This window comes from Conger conger, chromosome 16 (genome assembly GCF_963514075.1).
Source record: "Conger conger chromosome 16, fConCon1.1, whole genome shotgun sequence".
In the NCBI taxonomy this organism is placed as follows: domain Eukaryota; kingdom Metazoa; phylum Chordata; class Actinopteri; order Anguilliformes; family Congridae; genus Conger; species Conger conger.
This window is the reverse complement of record NC_083775.1, coordinates 27327313-27350203: the sequence shown is the minus strand read 5'-3', so window position 1 is coordinate 27350203 and position 22891 is coordinate 27327313. Positions and strand designations below refer to the sequence as shown.

General features: G+C 42.1%; 2 protein-coding genes across 2 annotated transcripts; one reads left to right on the top strand and one right to left on the bottom strand.

The window, feature by feature from the left end:
- Positions 1 to 174: 174 nt before the first annotated feature.
- Positions 175 to 9465, top strand: arpc1b (actin related protein 2/3 complex, subunit 1B). The gene is made up of 10 exons (XM_061225016.1): positions 175 to 333; positions 1261 to 1335; positions 3214 to 3318; positions 3462 to 3684; positions 4738 to 4845; positions 5461 to 5667; positions 7108 to 7183; positions 7274 to 7470; positions 8736 to 8826; positions 9152 to 9465. Exons 2-10 carry the CDS (start codon positions 1272 to 1274, stop codon positions 9188 to 9190), a joined length of 1110 nt encoding a protein of 369 aa, XP_061081000.1. The 5' UTR covers positions 175 to 333; positions 1261 to 1271; the 3' UTR covers positions 9191 to 9465.
- A 1208-nt stretch (positions 9466 to 10673) lies between these two features.
- Positions 10674 to 20612, bottom strand: wipi2 (WD repeat domain, phosphoinositide interacting 2). The gene is made up of 12 exons (XM_061224367.1): positions 20383 to 20612; positions 18911 to 18993; positions 18396 to 18565; positions 17555 to 17651; positions 16914 to 17011; positions 16728 to 16820; positions 16525 to 16595; positions 16161 to 16268; positions 15380 to 15544; positions 14785 to 14892; positions 14200 to 14297; positions 10674 to 13407 (listed from the first exon to the last, which is right to left on the bottom strand). The coding sequence occupies exons 1-12, from the start codon at positions 20454 to 20456 to the stop codon at positions 13295 to 13297; spliced, it is 1278 nt and encodes a 425-aa protein (XP_061080351.1). The 5' UTR covers positions 20457 to 20612; the 3' UTR covers positions 10674 to 13294.
- Between the last annotated feature and the right edge of the window lie 2279 nt (positions 20613 to 22891).

The window sequence follows — 22891 nt, the reverse complement described above, 5'->3', positions numbered from 1 at the left end:
TGTCTTCGGAAAGAATAAGCCTACCGTCTTCAGATGTAGGGATGTTGAGAATTGGATCACCGAGGCTGGGGGATGCACATTTGCTGACGCTGTGTTGTGTGGAGTCGAGTCTGCAGGCCCTCTTCGCAGGCTGAAATCCGCCCACACGAGGAAGTGGTTAGATGTCGCTGGCAGGAAAGGGGAAGTTGCAGCAGCTTTTGAGAGAAATGCGCTCCCTTTAGTTCATTCAGAGCTCAGCCAGCGTTCGTGTTGACTGGTCAGAGTCCATGAACCGAGGCCTCTGTCTGTCCACCCGGCTGCCAAATTCCTCTCAAGCTGTCCTCAATCACAAAGGTGAGTTGAGCGCTACCTGCAGGCTTCTAAATGCAAATTTTTTAAGTACATGTCGATATGGTTTAACTTGTTTGTGTGGGAGGCAGAAAATTGCAGAGCAAGCACTTCCTCAAAACCGTTAGAAGCATCAGTTATAGGATACAGGAACTCTTACTCTTGCCTTTTTAAAATCCTGAATTCTTGAATCAATTACATTTTGCTTTGAGTGGGGGAGGAAAACCAAGGTGATTTAAGGGTAAATACTTGTACAAGATGAAAATTGAGTGAATTTTCAGACATCCGGGTTGGCCTGAGTGAGGTGTAGTGGCACTGTGAGCTGCAAAATGGCTCAAAGACAACTCAGTCGCCCATGTATTTTATCTCTGTGGAAATGAGCGTCTGTGAGACATTCCAGAGTGCCTGTCAGAAGGTAGTCTTACAGCAGATTGAAGCCGTATGTTTTGTCGAGAGAATACAATGTTTTTTTTAAATGTTCTTTAACATAGAGCAGCGTAATGGCACAGCTGACTCTCTGCTCCTACAGTACCTCATGAGTCATCTGTCCATCAATGTTCATACTGAAATATACTCTGGCCCGGTTTTAATTATCCAAATGAGGAATAAACGCGTCTTAACAAATCTAACTATTTCATTTTCTTGGCCATGAGACTGACACTGGAGACATTTCAGTGCAATAGATTCTTGAATGTTCCATTTACATTTTGATTCATTTGAAGCTTGTTTTGAAATGAGTTTGTGGAAGTACTATTCACAAAGGTCACTGTGACTGAGCCCAAACTCATTTCCATCTTGGGCACTGAAAGTTTTAGCACACTAGTACTTTATCGGTAATTGAAAGAATTAAATTCTGGTGTATCTTTGTTGTGGAAATAATGTTTTTGAAATGCCTCAGGAAATGAATAAATAAAGCCTTAATTATGCACACAGTGTGATCAACCATGGCCTACCACAGTTTTTTGCTCGAGCCAATCAGCTGCCACGCCTGGAATAAGGATCGAACCCGTGAGTATATAAGCACTTGCAATATAGTTTGCTGCATGACCGGGTCGGTTTAAGCTTCAAAGATGCATACATCTGGTGTGATTTCTCTCAACATTTTCACATCTGCTCACAGCCCTTACTGAATATCAGCTGTGCGCCTTAGATGTGAAGTACAGACTGGCAGCCAGCCAGGTAGCTTGAGGTATTTCCTGTGGAATATGAATTAGAAACAAGCTGCCATTATTCATTTTTCACTGAATTTCTCCTGCAGTTAACAGTTCTATGTTATTTTCAGAGTGTTTTTTTTTTCACTTTTCGAGCAGGGGTCTTTGAGTGCACACTGTACAGTACATAATAGTCTAAAAAGCTTGTGATTTGCTGGAGGGTTTTAGGTTTATTAAAGCATCCAGTGCTATGAAAACAATGTCTCATGATTGGATAAACATTCCTTCCCATTTGAATAATTATAGATATTCCATTATAGGTGGCAGTTGAGGTAGAGATATTCCCCCTTCACCATTCTTAAATCAGGCAGGAGCTGTGAAATATCTTAATTTCTCCCCGGTGTAAAATCCAGCTAGGACCAGCTTGAAATACCAGCAACCAGCCGTTTCAAAACATAGATTGAGCTCATCCAACCATATTAGAGTACTGCTTTAAGGGCACCGCACCACTTCCTGTGGTTCATTCCGTAGTTAATTCCATGATGACTGGGATCCGCCCAGAGAGCTTAGGGAATGGGTAAACTGAACTAGGCAGCCCCGCAGGGTAACTCTGTCCCAACCCTGGACTCCTGCAACTGCAACGCATCGGTCTCCTCTGGGCTACAGGCCCACCTCAACATTGTGTGTTTAGAGGGAGAAAAACCCACATGCAAAACAAGGGAAAAGCCTGTTGGTTTCAGTGAAGACGCTTTCCAGTGGAAAATGAGTGTAGTTGCAGGCCCAGCCCCTGAATGTATAAACTTCCTGAATCTGCGATGGCTGCAACACAAAGACCTCCTTTTAGAATGCCACCAGTACTACCGCAGAGAGCGCAGTTCTCACAGATTCTGTTATCTGTGACCACATCCAAAAGATTGTACAGAAATGTTTTTAATGTCCAAACAGAAATATACTACACATGTATCAAATTTGAGAGGTAACATGCGCTGTGGATAACATGAGAATTTGGTCAGTTCTGTCCAGCGAACTGCTTGTTCTTTCTGGCTGATGAGAAAACCAGCAGTGACTAATTCCACCAAACTTCCCGTTTTACCATATAAGGTGTGTTATTGGTGATTGGCTGAAACTCTAGCAGAACAGAGAGGGAGAATGAAAAAACATTACTAGCGCAATGTGAATGATTAGCACACTGTGCAGTGTCAGTGGAAAGAGAAGGCCTGCTATTGTCAGAGAATGTGTCTGTGGTTTTAGTCTATATTTTAAAAAATGAACAATTTAGTTATTTTTGAGTCTGAAAATATTTTTTTCATTGAATCCTCCTGAAGTGAAGATTTGTCTGCTTGTTTTTTTCCCCAACAGCCCCTGTGGCAAAATGTTCTGTACTCTTTGAATGCATTTTGTAATGTAAAAGTGGGTTAATGTAGTTGGACTGAATGTATACTGTACATGATTTTGCTGAGACAGTTTTAGAAACAAGGTTGTGTTTCCCCTCTCTCAAATCTATTTATAGGCTCAGGTTCTTTTAGCACTGAGTGAGAAACCTGGGCTTCCAGCCAGGTTATACTCAGTTTGGGCCATAGCACCGTTCAATCTTGTGTCTGTTTTTTGGAATGGTTGAGATAATAGTGTTTCTCTGGCCTGAATTGTTTAAAATTTGACATTAAATCAGTTGCAGTTGTAGATTTCAATCGCTAATCCGGAGGCTAACCCACACCCAAAATTGTGTGTCTTCAAGAAATTGCCCTGTGCCCCAACAACCACGATGTCCACATCTATAAGAAGAGCGGGGCCAGCTGGAACAAGATCCACGTGCTGAAGGAGCACGGTGGCCAGGTGACAGGTGAGGATGAAATAGAAGATAACAAGGCCCCTAACAGGCAGCTGAAGGTAGAGGCCTAACCAAACACCCCCACCCCCTCCCCCCCCTCCTCCTCCTCCTCCTCCTCCTCTTTCTCCTCCTCTTCCTCCTCCTCCGTCCCTCAGGCATCGACTGGGCCCCGGAGAGCAACCGCATCGTAACCTGCGGCACGGACCGCAACGCCTACGTGTGGACCCTGAAGGGCGACGTGTGGAAGCCCACCCTGGTCATCCTGAGGATCAACCGCGCTGCCCGCTGTGTGCAGTGGTCCCCCAAGGAGAACAAGTTCGCCGTGGGCAGCGGCTCCCGCCTCATCTCGGTCTGCTACTTTGAGCAGGAGAACGATTGGTGAGCAGGCCGTGGCGGACAGCTGCGGGCGGCGGCCACAGTATCGGCCTTTCACTCCCGCTTCACTCATAAAGCATCACTGAACCAGGGCACTGATCCAGGATCAGGTTTCTCTTGTATATATACTAACCTTATCCATTGTAACTCAACAGCAAAACTGATCTGAGATCAGCACTCCAACACATTTTATAAATCGTAATTGTAATTACAAGGTTCCATCTGTGTTCTGAGTGGTTTTGAGATATTGAGCTTCAAAGATTCTTATATTTACGATTTATTCATACTTTTAAACAGTATTTTGGTGTAAAACTTCACACATATATTTAGTGCCCTATGAACAAAATAAGTATGGTACCATTTTATTTTTGTCAAATGTCAGAACCTTATAATTGTAAGGTCTCGGAATATGGGTTCTACTCTTATTGCAGGGTTATAGGGTTATATACCTCAGTGAGTGAAAGGAAGTTAATGGAGTTGTCAAATCACACTAGCCCCAGTCATTCAGACTTTTTTCTATCTACACAGAGTCTGATAAGATCTAGTAACTGGCTTGTGCTAAACCTAGGGGCCATGTTCAGTAGAAGCAGTTTGCATTACTATCAATTCAAGCTTAATTTCTTGCCAGCCAGCATGTCCGTTCACATTAATATTGTGCATTATACAAATGATGATATTATTAATCACACATTTCTAATTATTTTAAACTATTAAGCACAAGGATGATTTAATATCCATGCATGCATGTTAAATATATTTAAATGCTTAGATGTATCGCTTGGAGACACCACAAGCTGTGCATCTCAAGTCACATCAAAAATTATAAAGCATGAATCTGTGTAATTGTAAGGTAAATTAATGAAATGTTCCGGATCAGACAAAGCAAAGCTGCTCCCGGAATGTGGGATTCTGTGCGTGTTACTATTCCTATATCACAATACCCAGCACAAATCAGTTTTATAGAAGATTTATTTTTTTATTTTAATGGTCGTTTTCAACCTTACCTTGAGAAGTGTGCTGTTTAGCAAGATGACCGAGATGTTTGTGTGATTCCAGGTGGGTTTGCAAACACATCAAGAAGCCGATTCGCTCCACCATCCTTAGTTTGGACTGGCACCCCAACAATGTGCTGCTGGCAGCAGGATCATCTGACTTCAAATGCAGGTCTGAACCACAGACTGTAGAAAAATATGGACCAAGTGTAGTGACATCACCCAGCGACTTTCCATGGGCTTGTGAAAAGCGTTTTAACACCTTGGGCGGTGCAGTAGGGCATGAGTCCAGGTCATCCACATCCAGTGAGATAGTGACGTGACAGTGAAAATATTACACAAAATATTACAGTATCATCCAAATAACACCACTTAAATTGGAACATGGAGAGACATTAGACAAAGACAAAGCACCTATCGCTATACTATTACCATTGACTTACACTAAAATTGGTGGCTGAGACAACTATACTAGAGCTAACCCTACTGGCACTAGAGAGTAACATCTCCCAACAAGACCAGGAATGGAGCCTCAAAAACTAAGCCTGGTTTTAGCCACATGGTCCGAACCAGTCATCTAATCATCAGTCTGATGAAAGGTGGCTTAAAAGGGGCGTTGAGTTCCATCTTGTGTGATATTGACGTATTGGATTGTTTTTTTTCCTAGTACGATAATGTGACGATAATGTTATTCACAACTCACATAGATATAAAGGGTGTCAGTTAAGGTGAAATGGAAGGTTCTAGACTAGATTTCAGTCCTCACACAGATCCCTCTGTGCTTAAGGATTTTTTCAGCCTACATTAAGGAGGTGGAGGAGAAGCCAGCCCCCACGCCGTGGGGCTCAAAGATGCCCTTTGGGGAGATGATGTTTGAGTCCAGCAGCACCACGGGCTGGGTCCACGGCGTCTCCTTCTCCGCCAGTGGGAACCGTGTGGCCTGGACCAGCCATGACAGTACTGTGGCAGTAGCAGAGGGTGGGAAGACCCCTGTGTGAGTACCAATTTCAGTTTTGTATGGCAAATCTCCATTCAGAACTGAGTTATAGGGCTACACTTAATCTGTGTCTTGTAAACTGGCCCTATACTTTTCCTTTCTATTCCCCTTAGCTTATTAGCTTAGTTGCACCATTAACCACTACTCAGTACTCCCAGTCAGATAAAGCATTCCGTTGTCTGAACGGCATATTGTGGTGGTACTGATACCCAAACATCAGCTGATCAGGAAGAAACCTGAGAACTAGTTCCCAACCACAAAAAAGGGAGGGAAGTAGGAAGGACAAATGCCTCTTCATTAATAAAGATAACTGAAATATTCTCCTTTGACAAAACAGAACATGAATATGGAGTTCTGGTACTTAAACACTAAATAAACTCAAAACTAAAACCTGCAGGGCAGGACCATTTGGGCTAGCCAATAGGCTTCGCAATGATAGGCCCTGAAGCCCTGAAGCAAACAAAATGGTGACAAAAAAATGCCTCAAAATGAACAGCAACTAGACCAAGCAAAGATTTCTGAAATGTTTCCCTAAAGCATCAGAATGACTAGCTCTAATGGTTTTTCTGCCATGAGGTCTCACTACAAGAAGGTAGGATCAGAAAATCAACCAGATGTGCAGGATACTGCCTCTCTTAAACACAAAACAAAGGGCATTGTCTCACCCTGATTGGTCAAGAGATAAATGCACCAGCCTGCTCTCACTTACCAATTAAGAGGCAGTTCCCACACCCTGACCGACAGGTGAATCACATCACCCTCCAATCAATCCAGTGGAAGATTTGTCTGCTGCAAACCGAAAATCGAGGAAAAAATACCAAAAAAAGCAAAAAAGCAAAAACTCACAAAAGGAACTGCTACAGCAGAGCAAAAGAATAGGGGGACTTAAGGAAAAGGCAGAAGTCCTGCTACAGCGCAGCTGGCAGGCCAAAAAATAAAAAACCCACCCACAGAGGGGCTAAAAAGCATATTGTGCTTGTATGTAAGGTACACAGCAGATAGCTAGTAACAAGCTAATTCTTTGTAAATGGCTGAAATCAGCTACAGTGTATGTATGCAAGGTGCTATATAAATAAAGCATAGCCAGTGCCAGAAAATTGTTGACTGCTACAACATGGATATTCATGAGGACAGGTCTGCAAAGCATTTGAAATGAACTCACATACACAGGAGACAGAACTAGAACAAAGGCACAACATTTACTACTTGTTAATATGAATTCCTTTAGATCCACATCTTAATCAGCAACAGTTAGATGCCAGACTATTCATGCTTACGAAGAGCGGTATCTAATGGTTACTGATACACACGCCTGAAGCTATTATGCTATACCCCCCTTAGTATGTGAAATGGTATGAACTCTAAGGAGAAAGTGGTTCTATTATTGGCATGACAGTTTCTAAGGTCTAACTATTTTTGTCATGACTTCTTTATCAGTGTCTCCAGCTTGAGCTCAGAGACCCTTCCCCTCCTGTGCGTGACATTCATTACCGAGAACAGCCTGGTGGCGGCGGTAAGCTCTGACCGGCCGGCTTCTACAACAGGCAATTTTACAGATCAGCGGTGGCAGCCGTACAATTGACGAGGTGTTAATTTTTCTCAGGGCCACGACTGCTTCCCGGGGCTCTTCGTCTACAACGAAGCGAAGGGGACCGTCACCTTCGGAGGGAAGCTGGACGTGCCCAAGCAGAGCGCCCAGAAGGGGATGACTGCCAGGGAGCGCTTCCAGAACTTGGACAAGAAGGCCACCACCGAGAGCAAGGAGGCCGTGCTGGAGTCTCTGCATAAGAACAGCATCAGGCAAGAAGACCCTCCCTCCGACCCGCTCTGTCTCTGGAACACCTATAGCATGGGTGCACAGCAAGGGCCGATCCACTTCAGGATTTTTGTGCCAACTTCTGCTCTTATTTAATTAGCTAAATAATGGGCGGCCTGTGGCTTAGTGGGTAAGGTACATGACTGGGACCAGCAAGGTTGGTGGTTCGATCCCTGGTGTAGCCACAATAAGATCCACACAGCCGTTGGGCCCTTGAGCAAGGCCCTTAACCCTGCATTCCTCCTGCTTATTCTAACAGTACGTCGCTCTGGATAAGTGCGCCTGGAAAATGCCATTAATGTAATGTAATGTCTTGAGCAGACATTTGTATATGCACCAGCTACAGCTGCAGATTGCAAGTGTACCCTAAAGCTTGTACTGTGCTCAAGTACAGGAGTGAACCAGCATAATTTATAGAGCGGTCAGAAAAATAAATTAAAGTAATTGCTTGGAACAAAAACCAGCTTGAAGACAGGCCATCCAGGGCCAGAGTTGTGCAACCCTGGCCTATAGTACATCAGCCTCTGAAAAGCACCTGCAGGTGTTCCATGTGGAAGTATGGTACATACTAAATGACAAAAGAATTCATACCATAATGAACAAAAATCACCTGTCCGACAGACCAGAAACACTATTCTGGAGGCAAGTGTGGGTGTGTCAGTTTACTGTCCACAGAAGACTTCAGAAACAGAACTACTGGACAGAGGTTACACTGCAAGATGCAAACCACTAGTTAGCTAGAAAAACAGGATAGCCATGTTTCAAGAAGTTTGCTAAGAAGTACATAAAAGAGCCTGCAGAGTTCTGGAAAAAGGTCCCGTTTACAGATGAGTATCAGATGGACTTGGAGTATCAGAGTGAGCAACGTGTGGAGGTTACCTGCACTAAGGAAGTGATTGAACACACCCGACTAATCAGAACCACATGCAAATTGTTAGACAACAAATATATGGAGTAGAGCCAACTTCATTTTACATAAATGACTGTATTCCTTGAGGGTATCATTTGAAGGAATATAAAAATCAAATGACCGATTGAATATGTAAATACAAACGAACATGACACAATTGAGAAATTATGGACTTGCTGATTTGTGGGGTATTTCCCTTTGGCTTTGAGGATGTTTTCAAAAAGTCTAATTAAAATGTGTGGCTTATTCAGATGAGTATGAGGCCATAAGGAGACATCAGAACGCCCATGATGGCTGTTACAATGCATGTTACTAATGAAGGTGGTGTGTGCCCTGCAGCCAAATCTCTATTCTGGAAGGTGGAAAGACCAAGTGTGCCAAATTCTGCACCACTGGTATGGATGGAGGGATGGCCATCTGGGATGTGAAGGTAAGCCTTTCCCTGCATATGCACACTTTTTAAATCGCGTTGTTCAATGTAATTCAATTGTATGTTCATAGTGCTTTATACAGAAACGCTGTCACATAAAAACATTAAATCCCAAAATTGGGGAATGCAAAACAAAAATAAAAGAAATTAAATAAAACTGAAAAAATCCCCGATGGGAAGATATCCCACAAGTATTTCCTTTTCACGCTCTCTAGTGAAATTACGCTTAATTAGTTTCATCCTGAGGACCTTTGTAGGCCTGCAGGAACTCAGCAGCTAACCACTTTGTTTCTTTGCCCAATTTGCCATTTATTTCTCATTTCAGACCCTGGAATCTGCTTTGAAAGATCTGAAGATTGTCTAATGCGGGTAAAATAAAATGCAAAACAGAGCATGAACTCAACTGAACTTGCTGCATATTTTTATAAATTCATATCAGACTTATTGCTAGGATATATTGTTGCTGTTTAAGACTTCATCGTATATTTTCCCTTGCATTTTGATACGCCATAACGTAACTGCAAATCGATTTTGAGGCAATTTGTTTTATATCAATCATTAAGTAGTTTTCAGATGCCATGGGGCATTTTGTGCATTTATGCAGGTCATACAGTGCTTTTTAATAAAGAATGAGATTTGGCTGTTTGTTTTCCTTTTTGTGTTTTTCTTAGCTTAACATGATAAAAGGTTCAGTCATTAAATTGTAACAGCTTTAACAGCTGTAACAGTTTTAAGCTTATTCACTGTCTGGAGCGTTTCCTATTATTTATTCATTTTGTGTATGGTGTTCACATTATTTTGTATGCAATGAAGGAGATTTACAATATTCACAGACGTTTCTGATAACCTGCTGCTATACAACTGGCCAGAGCAACTACATACCAACCATTCAGCACCTCAGTGAAAAAGAAGTATAGCATGATTTAAATTCTTTTTCTTTATAATGTGAACAAACATCCATTATTTCAGATGCAATAAGTCCAGTACAAACCAGATAAATGTATTTATCCCTCCAAGCAAGGGACAAAACACACAACATTTAAGGCCCGGACACACCAAACCGACGGTCGGCCGCGGAGCGCCGACAAAGATCGCCTCGCGTCGATACGCGTCGGCTGTGCCGAACACACCGCAACGACGGTCCGCCCACGGCCGAGTTGCACGTACGTTCTGCGCCTGCGTGAGAGGTAATAACTCTCCACACCAGCAGGTGGCGGTAGTCTGTATTTGTCTTTCAAAAAATGGAAACCGGAAGACCGGGGAATGCGTTTGCATTGCGTTGGACCTAGAAGCAGCCATTGTCTCGCTCACACCAAACAGTTTGCAGCAATTTCCTTGTTCTCTCGCTATTTAGTAATACTAAGCGAAAATTATGTCTGGTAGTGATAGTAATTTTGGAATGGCTTGCTTTCGTCGCTTCCGTTTCTCTTCTCGTGCACTGATTCGCTAGCTGGACAGCCAATCAGAGAGCTCTCTCTCATCGACGGCTCCGGGGGCTCCGACGCCGATTCAACATGTTGAATCGGCGTCGGAGCCCTCCAAAACACGCCGACGGAGTGTCGGCGTGTGGGACACACCGGAAAGACTCGGCCGACAGGGCGCCACCGACGGCCGACCGTCGGTTTGGCCTTTAGACTTAACCTTGAGAAATACTTTAAGACCAAAACAATCACTCTTGTCAACTGGAAAGCGGTATAACCGCTTAATAATTTTAAGCATTTAAACCACCGACATTTACTGTGTACGTTGCTCAAGACAGTCTTGTAAGACAGAGACTACTTTCTGACATCATCGGACTGATAACCAATGTTCAGTTTGCAGAGAACGGTAAAAGCACAGGACAGGACTTTCACGCACACAGAATCATATTTTATTTTCCACAGAAATTTCCTTATTGGTGTATATAGATCAGTTTTCATAAGGAACAATTCACATTTCATACAAAATGATTAGAAAATTCAGTCACTGTGGGTTAGCATTAGATAGCCCACAGCTTGCTCTGAAAGAAAGCTTCGCCCCTGCAGAATACAAACTGAAATTTGTACTTCTACATCACTTCGGTACAGACTCATGAGAAATACATGCATCACTAAGTCCACAAAAGCGTAATGGCACACTTCCCACCACTAGTTCATGTTTTAGGAAAGGCTCTAAGAAATCTAACTGCAATGCACGGTCCTTAAACTTGACCAGTATAATGGCGAGCGTTTCTCTCCCCCTTTACATTTTCTTCCAAGCTCCATCAGTCCAGCTGTCTCAGAAAATCAGTGCAAATGGATGTCATTGGAGGGACCAACATTGGCTCAATTATGTCACTGAAATATCGGCACTAAGGCCATTGCAGAGATTGAACCTGGGCCAAACCGTATATGTATTTCAAGCCAAGATACTCCACTCCACTCCATTAATGTCTGAGTTCCAAAGGAGAGGAGCTGCAGGTTAAGGCGAGGAGATGAGGCCAACATAACTCTATTTCAGGTCTTTCAAATACTGGGATCATTAGGAATTCTCACAAAACAATTCTTACAGAGCACTTCCTACAGGTCCTTTAATTTGGAGTCTCCACTTGCCAGAAGAAGTATCCAAACATTCATTTTACTTCCCACCGAGGCCTCCAGTCCCGCTTTGTACACTAATTCAAATAAAATTAATTTTGAACTTTTAGTTTATTACCTTATTACCTTATAGCCCCACAGCCTCTCACATAAAGGACAGCTGGTAAAGCAGATAACGGTCCAGGTATGTCAGATAGGCCAAGTTAAACTGTTGGCTCCAATTTCCTGGACTATTCAGAAGGAAAACCGGCAGACTGCAGTGGCGAGACGTTCCGTTCGGGATCACTCTGTACTCTCCTGAAACAGGAAGGCGGGGTCTCTGTAGCCCTCTCTGCAGACATGGAAACATGTTCCATTCCCAGCCAGCTCTTTACTCCACATCAGCTGTACCGGCTGGAATTTCCCCATATATAGTCATTCTGAGTCAACCACTCTACAACCACCCAGAGGATGAGTGTGTGGATGCACTATGTGTGTCAAACCAGGAATAGCATTAAAGCTAAAAAAAAAATGTGCCATTAAACTGGGCCGTCTTAAACGGATTCCCTGCATGAACTGTGAAGGCGACTTCTGATGAGTCAACTCAAGTCTTTTGTGAAAAGGATTGTGTTTAAATTGTGAAGGCTACCATAGAGGAATAACACATTAAAAAACAAAACATTGAAAGGGATACGTCACTCAATACACGGGAGGAATGCAAGATTGTGATTGAAATCAAGCACACGGTTAGCGTTTGTTTTCAGATTTTTCATGAAGGCAAAATGCTTCAAAGAGAAGGACTGGAACACAGTTAATTTATTTATGGAAAAAAACCAAGGTGGAAACATCCTCCAATTGGCTCAGTCTTCATTTCAAAAACATACCCGAGGAATCGGCTCGCCTTCAATCAACAACATACAACAAAAACAAGGCCAAAAAAAAGAAAAAAAAGAAAAGAAAAAAGCTTTATCAAAAAGCAGGTCGTTGCACAAGTGTTTAGTAGCTATTGTTCAGTCTTCAAAAGTTTTAAGATCATTTCATTTAAAAACAAAAGCTGGTCATAATTCCAGGCATACTGAAAACACTGGGTTACTCATTTGACTTGGACAACAAACCTGTCACATTAGCATGCCTCGAAAGAAGAGAAAATAAAAAAATATATGTAGACTGTAGACTGGGTAATAAGATCATTTGATACATTCCTCCGTGTAAAATGTGACTGATGAGATGGGAACCGAGTCGAGCCCGTCTCTATAGGAGGGGGAAGTGGAGGCAGAGCTAGGCGACGGCAGGCTGTTTCACCTGGGGTTAGTGAAGGGAGCCCGAAAAAAATCAGTCCCTGCTCCCTGCCCTCCCCAACGGTCATGCTTTCCTCAGACAAGTCATGAAACCGTACCCCGGTGGCCATCGGACACGACGCTTTTCTGCCACGAGAGTACTTTGGGAGTTGCGGCCTCGTCGAATGTACAAAACACTACGTTCCAGACAACACTTAATGCGAGAAGCGCTCGCCAGAAACCATCTACACGAATGCAAATTATTACGAGCGATTCCTACACTTGGCACATGTACATGCAAGCTACGCAGCGAGCAGCGTTGTGATCTGTATCTTTTTTTTTAAGAACCGGGGAGAGGGAAAAAGAGCCGAGCAGAGATTTTCAAAAAATTAAAAAATACTATCCTCCTCTCTTCCCCCTTCTCCAAACCTCTCTCTCTGAGCCGAGGGGAGGAGGGGAGGAGAGTGTGAGAGAGACAGAGACACAGATACAGAGAGAGAGAGAAAGAGAGAGAGATAGAGAGTGAATTAGTCTACAGTCGAGGTCCGCTTTGAAACGTCTCCTTTAAACCTCTCTTCCGCTTAGATACAAGTTCGTAGCAGCTCCGGACAAGCTTTCCGCCCCCCCCCTTTCCGCCGTGTGCCCCACCGAGCGTGCTCAGTCCGTCTCCAGGATCATGGGAGGCTGCTCGTTCTCCTCGTCCAGACGCAGAGAGCTCATGTCGTCCTCCACGCCAGCCCCCCCCACTGCCCCCTGGTCCTCAGAGTAGCCTGGCGGGGGGCAACACACACCATTTCACTGACGGGTACGACTTACGTGCATTCTGTTTATCGAGACTAGGGCTGGGCGATATAGCCATTGTGGTATAACGCGCAGTAACAACTCCGTATCACTGGCATGCGGCGTTAGATTTCTTTCAGTGTTTTTTTGTTTAGTCACGCCTGATACGGTTGCACACCTCCAATTTTCAAAGTGAAATGCTTCCAGGGGGGAAAAAAATGTTACTTGTATCTTTTCAATGTTGATATGACAGATACAGGGCCATGTTGTTTTCATGTGGTAGGTAAAAACATGACTAGTGTGTTTTTCAAAACTAATAGGTAAGTTAACCAATATTGAATCGATAAGAGATGTTTTTTCTCCCCCGGATGCATTTCACTGAAGTTTGGAGATGTGCTACCATATCAAGTATGATTAAAGAAGGAACAAAACCTACCGCCAGCTGCTCTTATTGTGCTAAAAAAAACTTGTTGTACTGCGATAGCTACATCACACAGCCCGAATCGAGACATACCACGGTTGGAGTCAATTCAATTTCAATTCACTCATTTCAGGAAAGGAACAGAAATACAATTCAGCGAATGAATCAAAAAACACTCAAAACCTTTTCCTGTGAGGACATTTCCATTACTTGAATTTCAAAAACTGAAACTTTACACAACATTTAAAAGGCCTATACAAAGACTGAAATTTAGAACAAGATATAAAATTACTGGATAATATCCCCCTTATTATATATTTTTTGTTGCACTGCCAAATTTGAGTGTGAAGGCCGTTTGTACCTTTGGACACAGTGGCAGTGTAAGTCTGTGCCACAAGCGGACGGTCGTGGGTTGTCGGCTCAAGGATCTCATTGACAGACTCCACACTGCCATCCAATCTGAGGCAAGGAAAGTAAATAAAAGAGAAAAGCACAAGTTATCCTGATAGAAAACACATCTAAAACATACACTTGAATAGGTATTTATTAGACCTTATTTTTTAGGCATTTGTCTCCTGCTGCTGTAGCCTATCATCCAGTTATGATGCAATGTGTGTTCACAGATGCTCTTCTGCATACCACTGTTGCAATGTGTGGTTATTTGCATTACTGTCACCTTCCTGTCAGCTTCAACCAGTCTGGTCTTTCTCCCCTGACCGCTCTCATTAACAAGGTGTTTTGCCTGCAGAACTGCTGCTCACTTGATATTTGAATTAACAAGCTGGTGTACAAATCTACCGAATAAATAGCTCACTGAACATATATTACTGGTTAACATTTGGATACAAGCTTCGCAAATTACTTCATCCACTGCCTTGAGCTACACCTCAGTTGGGACTGGACCAATCCCCAGCTTAGAAATGCCGTGGCCACAGTGAAGCCTTACTTGTGCTGTTTCATTAGTGTGCACTCGCCACCCTCTTGTGGGTCCAGGTTATACATGTACAGGTAGCCATCCGCTGCTGCCACCAGCAGACGAGGGATCTTCTGAATTCTGAGACAAGACGGACAAAATGTTACTGCCAGCTGAAAATTTTGTTTTATATGGGCTGACCTGATGGGCACTTGCAAAAATAAATCAGCTATATAAATCTCTATTTTCTAGATGTAGAGAGTATTGTACATGCATTTCCTGATTAATATTACCTTAATAATATATACAGTAACGTTCAAAATGTATAGCCTATCCCAATTAAGCGTGTCAAGACCATTTGAATGCATTTTCTGGAACAATGTACGGTATAACAAACATGCATGTCCTGTGCTTATTTATGTGAACTAAATTGATGAACTTCAGACAGTACCACTTGCATGAGTGCATGCCAGCAACCTGCAATCGTTTGGGTCTGACTGAATTGAGAGAAAAATTTCGATCTTCAGCTTTAATGGTGCAGTAGTGTCTCACAGCAGCCCATAGTGTTGTTTGGCTAAGGCTCACCGTGCATATATGAAATGAAAGAACAAACAAACTGTCTTCTCACGTGGCTAGCGCGCAGATGTTCTTGTGTCCTGAAAATGGCAGTCTGACAGTGGCAAAGGCCCTGCCCTGGTTGAACATTTCTGTCACTTGGGCCGGCAGGTAGGTGGTGGAGGCCATCAGCACTTTGCCAAAATAGCCGGTCCAAGTTGTGGGCTCTTCCTGTGGCCTGTTGAGGAAAAAACAGAGGGACATCCATTTTAAGGGACTGAGCACTTCCTCACACTCGCTGCACCTTAATCCGATAAATTTATTCAGGCAGTTTCTTGCATGGGTCTAGATAAAGCCTGAATGAGTATCTTCTCCCGATTCATTTGAAGGACACCAAGGACTGTTCTCTGCAAAATTGACAGTGGTTTATTTTTTAAATATTACACAGCATGTAGTTCTCAGTGGGGTCAATTTGGAGAAAAGCATTTACGACCACAAACCTGAAATGTGCAGAACACCAATAAGATCTTTACTGGGTTTTGTTTCACTGGGGGAACCATTCTGCCCTTCAAGCAGTAACAGTTCATGCTCAATCTATGGCTTACCACATTTTCCTTTTACAGTGATACAGGTTCACCTTGCTAAAGCACAGTCGGGTTTTTAGCACACATTTTTCCTCACCGAAATATGGCCCCAATTAATATTTGTTCCTACAAGCTTAGATTTCATCTGAGCCCGTAATGAACCAAATCTAGCGATTTCCTTCATTAACTCAATTTGAAGAAAGCTGCTTGGTCACAAACCTGTAGGAGGAACACGCAAACTTGACAAAACAGAAACCAGACGAGACTTACTTTTCCTTCTGGGTCTCCAGCTTAAAGATATGAACCGTTTCAGTGTTACTGGAGGCAGACAGGAAGAGCCCCTCCATGCTGAAGGCAAGGGAGCAAATGCTGACACATCTGCAAAACAAAAGCAGCAACAGTGAGTCCACATTCTTCTCATGGCACATCCAGTCGTGATCACTAACTGATGACAAGACAAGGTCACAAAAAGATTAAAGACAGAAGGTCAGGCGAAGTGAACCCCGTCGAAAACAACAGCTGCGTAATTTCCCATCACACATATATGACAATACCGCCAGTCTCATCAGCACTGCAACTTTTGATTGCCATACATCTCGGGGAATTCTGCGAGTCACGGTTCACCAACACCCACCTCTTCACTCCTCTCCTGAACTCAAACAGCTTCTGCCCCTCTGGAATGGAGAATACCCTGATCACGGTCCCCTAAAGAGAGGTCACATGGTTACATTAAGGCCCAATTTTAACCCTTCGCCACGTTTGCACAGGAAGTAGAAGACTGTGTGTGTCAGCAGGTCCATCCCGTGGTCACGGGAGGCTGGCGTCCCATGGCGTTACCTTCTCCGAGGCCGTGGCCAGTTTAGTGCCACTTGCGTCGAAAGCCAAAGACGCCAGTGGGCTGTCGTGGGCAGGGATCATGTTAGCAGCACGCTGGAGAAGCAGAGAGATTGATGAGCTGATTCTGAATGCCACCATCGACCATTTTACAGAGGCAGTTATTCTTCACATTTAAGACAAACTCACCAGATTGATTGTGTCAAACACTTGTACCTCTCCTATTGTTGCACTTCCTGGATATGCCAAATAGCAATTGTCGTTGCTAATTGACAGTGCACACAACCCTATGAGAACAAAAAAATTAATAAAATAAAATCAGATTGCCAGCTCTTCTTTTTTAAAGGGTAATGCAAACACACCCAATAAAGGTGATATTCTTACACCATAATTTTTCCACCAACAGATTTTGACAAAAATATTAAAACACTTGCAGTTGAGGACTGTTTCGACTGACTCGAGGTATCGTTTTCAATTCTCATACCTCAATTCAAGTCAGCACAACAAGAGTGGGTCAAGTTTACACTGCATCCAATATGTATGAAACATGTTTAAAAGGTACTGCTTGGCTTAAGAATTCCCCTCATATTTTTTAACAGCTGCAAGGCACAGGAATTGAAACAAAAACAACAAAAACAACAGACTTTTATTGCAGAAAATGACAGCCATATTCAGCTTTCAGGCTTAAGAACCTTGGGCATGGTGAATTTTACTCATGATAACTAACAGGCTGATAATAGATAACTAGCACAATGGCGCTAGGCTAAATTTGTGGAGTTCATTAGTTCCACTTTTGCTCTGCAGTGCATTAGCAACAAAAAGAAAATTACCTGACGGGTTCGGAGGAGTCTCCCGAATGGTGTGCAGTACTTTCATATCTCTGATATTGTGGATGTAAAGTGATTCTTCCAGACATACTATCAACCTCTGTGAAATGAGGGGATATATCAAACTCAAAGATACAATCAATATCCATCTACTGATCTATACCTATCGATCTCTGTGCTAATGAACCCAACTCCAGTGGATAATATACTTCGGACAGAACATTGTATCCAGTTCAGTCCAGTTTCCCTTCTACAGCAGCAGCTGACGAACCCAGGTGGGCATTTCATGGACAGACTGCTTCCATAAACAGGAAACTGATTCAGCAGACTGTTGTGAAAATGTAATGTTTCACTGCTGTGACGACCACTACCATCAGGGTAAACATTATCGCCCTTTCAATTTGACCGTCAAGCAACCTTCACAGATGACTGCCTAGCAATGCAAACAGTAAACATGGACAATACTGTGCCTTCTGAATGCACACATAATAAAATGTGCCAACGCACATTAGGATTTGCATGCATTTCCTCTGCTAAAATGACACATATTTCCTTGTGCCAAGGAAGTAAGGGGCATATGCTAGTCACAAGCCTGGAGATAGAAAATATTTGATTTTCTTGAAATGATTTTATAAACCATGAATATTTATTTTTGCAATGATCTCAATTCGGCCAGTGGTAATAACAGCCAGTGATTCAAATAAAAAGTATTTTTCAATGTCAGGAAATTGCTTTAATAATGTCAATTTTATCATTTGAAAATACATTACAAACCTGATCAATGAGAATCATAAAGTCAAAAAAAAAAAAAATCAGTTCATTTGCCAATTCATTTGATTTTTACCTGTCTGTTGAGTTTCACTGCCAGAATAGTGTTGGAGTAGCTGTAGTTACAGATCTCCGTTCCTTTTTTAAAGTGACACACTTTCAGCTTCCTGGGCGCTTTAAGGCTAACAATAGCAACGAGACTGCTTGAGAACAGTCTTTCCACAATGCACACATCTTCAGTGTCAGCTAGAAGGCGGGGAAAAAAAGTCATATTTAGCCTACAAGAGCAACACAGGAAACAGCCTCTTCAAGACAATCTCTCAATTCATAAGTTTCCTACCATTCCCAATGCTTGTCATTTTCAACCTTAAGTAAATTAAGAGTGAACTCCCGAACAAATGTCAGTTAAATCGCAATAAGATTTATGGTGATAAATTAACTAGTTAATTCATATCTGACCGACTAGACCTATTCCCCCATTCAACAAAGAGCAAGAGAAAAACCAAGGGACATCTGTATAACCTTTGAGTAAAGCAAAGCTTCATTCACATCTGTGCTCTAATTAAGGTGATGTCTATGGACAATACTTACTACATTCATAAATCTGTTCTAATTTATCAACAGAAGACAAAGAGAAGAACTTGTAGCCCGATTTGGTGCCGACAGCTAAGGACCTGTGAAGAAGGGGCGAAAAAGTCATTATTGACCATGAAAATATGCGCGTGCACGTCTTAGGAGTTCCTCTTTAACTTTATTTCAGCATATATGAAACACAGTGAAACTATTATTTATAATAATAATTATTACTATTAAAAGGCGTTTATGTATTTATCGGACTAAATACACATTTATATTCCAAAATAACAACAGACATTAGCAGGTATTACTTCCTCTTTACAGTGCAACTTCCCCCTGGTGTTTGCTCACACAAAGGCTTTATTTATAATAGAAAAGGTTACGGATAAAATACGGTGATAATGTTTAATACTGTACAAATATTTCACAAATCGCAATACAGATGTCCAGCTAAAGAGAACAAACACTTGCCATGAACTGTAGCTAACAGTTAACTAAATATCAGCTTTGGTAACAATGGCTTACCGATTAATTATTCGACTGAAAGCCGACTAACCTAGATTTCTATGTCAGTTGCATGAATGCTGTACAACCAGCTGTAATAAGTGATCGGGCCTTGTAAACAAGCAGTACTACACTAATTAATTTTGCAATCGCAGTGTGGACGAGTCTTAGGCGGACCCTTTATAGAATAACCAACAAGCATATGTATCATCAGAACGTTTAGATAACATGATGCGCGTGTTCTATTACTCAATCAAGCAACACATGTTCGCCAGCTAAACTTGCAAACATGTGAATGTGTAGGTAACGATGTAGCCTTAAAACAGCAGTAAAACATTGTCTAATTGTTAACTAGTTAGCTAGCCATCTAGATGGTCGTAACCCACATGCTACGACATTGCTATTACATTCGCTTCTAATACTGGGACTCTTTGACAACGATGACAGCAGAGCCGATTCTGAAAACGTGCTTTGTCACTTCTAACGTTAGCTAGCTCTTGAACTTGTTTTGGCTAGCTGGCTGTTCGCTAGCACGATGAAATGGAACTGATATGGCTACAACAAAAATATCCAGATATTAAGACAACGAAAGCTGTCGCTTTGTTCTTCGCTTCAGCGATTTGGTTAAACTAAGTTAATATATAATTACTAGCTACCTGAATAATCTACAAGTCAAATTTTGCTTAGTTGCTGTCTGGTGCCATAGCTAGCTAATGTCTAACTTATGCAGCTAACTAGCTTGCTAGCCATCTAGCTAACCGTGACAAAGACCATTGATGATGTGATTCGACTATATGATTAGCCAGTTAGCCAGCTATCTTATTTGACAGTTACTTTGGCAAGCTGGTGTAAAGAGTTTTACTCCTTCCCATTATAAATCAAGCGTGTAGCCTTAATGGCCCGTGTATATCACACGCTTAGAAGAGGCTAGGCCACCACTACAGCCTCGGTCTTTCTAGACCCCTTCCCTTGATGCTCCTTACGTGTTGTCCTGGTTGAAGTTGGCGAAGAGGAGCTGGCTGCAGCCGGCCTCTCCGCTCTGACTAGCCAAGTTCATGGGCTCGGCACCATCTACACGTATGAAATCTGCAAAAATCACAGCAATCGGGGTTGGTTGTTGTCAATGTTTTCTTTGATTTCGATAAATTTTCTTCATCGAAACATCCCTGTCCCTTTGGGTCTCTGTGTTGTTGTGCTCAAGCACTGTTGCTTTCTTCTCATGCGCGTGCGCTGATAGGGCGAAGTGGTCGCACTGGCCACGACCAAAAATCTCTGATATAAAGGGGAGCACAATTTTCACCGTTATGAGCTTTTTCGCAAACAACTTAATATTAGAAATATACAGCCAAAAACATCACAAGTGAATGAATAAAACATGGTTTTCTTAGCTTTTTCACGAACATGTAACTTTCAACATTACCCCGATACATTATTGGACCACCTACTGTTTATCCCATTGTTATGGAAAAGTGCCTTCGTCCAAAGACTGTTGGTTTTACAAGACAGTCTACTCGGAACTCATTTTCGTTTTCAGTCTCCAATATCTCAGTCACGCTTGCACCAACATAACGTATAGCTAACAGAATAACATGTCAGCGCATGTCCAATTAAAAATAAAATATATTACATTTATATAAACTGTAACAAGACAAGATTTTGTCTTGTATCGTAATTGCAATAAAGACATTAGGTGGCAGATCATTTTGGAGATACTAAACCCTCTAATCTCTTTGTCACCCAGGGTAAGGCATACTGTAAAACATAAAACTTACTGTATCATCAACATCATCTACTTGTAGTACCATCAGCAGCCACAACTCAATAAATCTGCATCATTGATGTAGTATTTGCTTGATGAACTCATTAAATGATAATCACTCTGGAGAGCCTGCAAGAACAAGCAGACCTAAAAACAATATTAAGGGAATCCTATATTTCAGTGAACTGGATTTATTCACAGATAAAATGACTATAAGTCTTTTTCGTCATCTCGCTCCAATGAAGAGAACAAGCTGATAATGAGTGAAAGTGAAAGAGTGCCTACACATTGGTCATGTGCTCTGCTTTTCAGACTTTTTTGTGTGAATGTTGTCTTCAGGAGGAGGGATGATACGTGTCTGGACTGATACAACAGCATTCAGAATAGTGTCCTCAAGAACATATCCATTACATTACATTACATTACATTACATTAATGGCATTTGGCCGAGGCTCTTATCCAGAGCGACGTTCAGTTGATTAGGCTAAGCAGGAGACAATCCTCTCCTTAAGGGCACCAGGGATCGAACCACTGACCTTGTGTGTCTCAGTCATGTACCTTAACCACTACGCTACAGGTCGCCCTAGCAGTGCCTGCTGGAGCAGTGCATCTCAACACTAGTCCTGGGGACACACTGTGTATGCCGGCTCATCTTCCAGCTTGTGTTGAATTAATTTGGTTTGATGGAGACATTAATTGATCGCTCATTTATTTATCACTTGTCCGATAATAGTTGCAAGTCCAGTGAATAATATCTTTTATTGAAACCGTCTATATACACAGACCCTGCCAATAGAATAACATGAACTCAGAAGGCTCCTATTACCTTACACAACCAGCAAAGGCCAAAACAAATGTATCTTATAAAGCTTGAAAGACAATTAGATATATATTTTTAAATTTCAATTAAAAAAATACATTTAAAAATACATTTCTTCTCATATTTGTGCTGGCCAAGCTCATGCACATGTTATTGTACAGCTCATGGTTTGACTTGGCTTGAGATGAGGGCTCTGATTGATATGGGCAAAATAAACTATTCAGCGGGGACATGAAGGGAAACAGGGACATAGTGAAATAGCTTCTCTCTTCTGACAGCAGTGAACTCATTGTCTTGTAAAAAAACTGTACTGGAGAGACATTTCTTTGAGTCTGTAATGTGCTGATACAGAGCCACGGTTTTGTATTTGCTGTTAGGGAAACACCATTTGATCCAAAAAGGTGTCTGCGTGTTTTAAGCTTTGTAAAGGTGATTGATAGTGAATGGGGAACATTATAGTTTAAAGGCCACTTTATTGAGGAACAAGACAGAGGTTATTCATCAGGTAGGCAACTCCTTAATGTGTGCCATTTCTTCATTTCACTTTGTTACAAATGAAGACCACTGATATTCGCAGGCTTTATAAAAATCACCCTGATCCTACATCTAGCCTAGGATAGATGTATGTGGTTGTGGCCAGGTAAAGGACCGTGCAACATGGTTCAAGGTAATTAGCCTCTGCTGAAGCAACAGTGGTCATAGAACGGCATAAACTCAGTGAGCACTTTATTAAGTATTTATTAGACTTATTTCTTAAACTTATTATATCTTCTGCTGCTTTGGCCTATCCACTTAGATGTTTGACACATTATGTGTTCAGAGATGCTACCATTGCTGTAATGCATGGTAATTTGCATTACTGTCACCTTCCTGTCAGCTTCGACCAGTCTGGCCCTTCTCCTCTAACCTCTTA

What these genes read in the sequence shown, in the direction of transcription:
- arpc1b (XM_061225016.1), top strand. Translation starts at nt 1,272, where the DNA reads ATGGCCTACCACAGTTTTTTGCTCGAGCCAATCAGCTGCCACGCCTGG. An exon ending in GCACGGTGGCCAGGTGACAG is followed by an intron (nt 3,319 to 3,461) that starts GTGAGGATGAAA and finishes TCCGTCCCTCAG; the next exon opens with GCATCGACTGGGCCCCGGAG. An exon ending in TTTGAGCAGGAGAACGATTG is followed by an intron (nt 3,685 to 4,737) that starts GTGAGCAGGCCG and finishes GTGTGATTCCAG; the next exon opens with GTGGGTTTGCAAACACATCA.
- wipi2 (XM_061224367.1), bottom strand. Translation starts at nt 20,456, where the DNA reads ATGAACTTGGCTAGTCAGAGCGGAGAGGCCGGCTGCAGCCAGCTCCTC. An exon ending in GACTCCTCCGAACCCGTCAG is followed by an intron (nt 17,012 to 17,554) that starts GTAATTTTCTTT and finishes TTGTTCTCATAG; the next exon opens with GGTTGTGTGCACTGTCAATT. An exon ending in CTGGAGACCCAGAAGGAAAA is followed by an intron (nt 15,545 to 16,160) that starts GTAAGTCTCGTC and finishes TTTCCTCAACAG; the next exon opens with GCCACAGGAAGAGCCCACAA.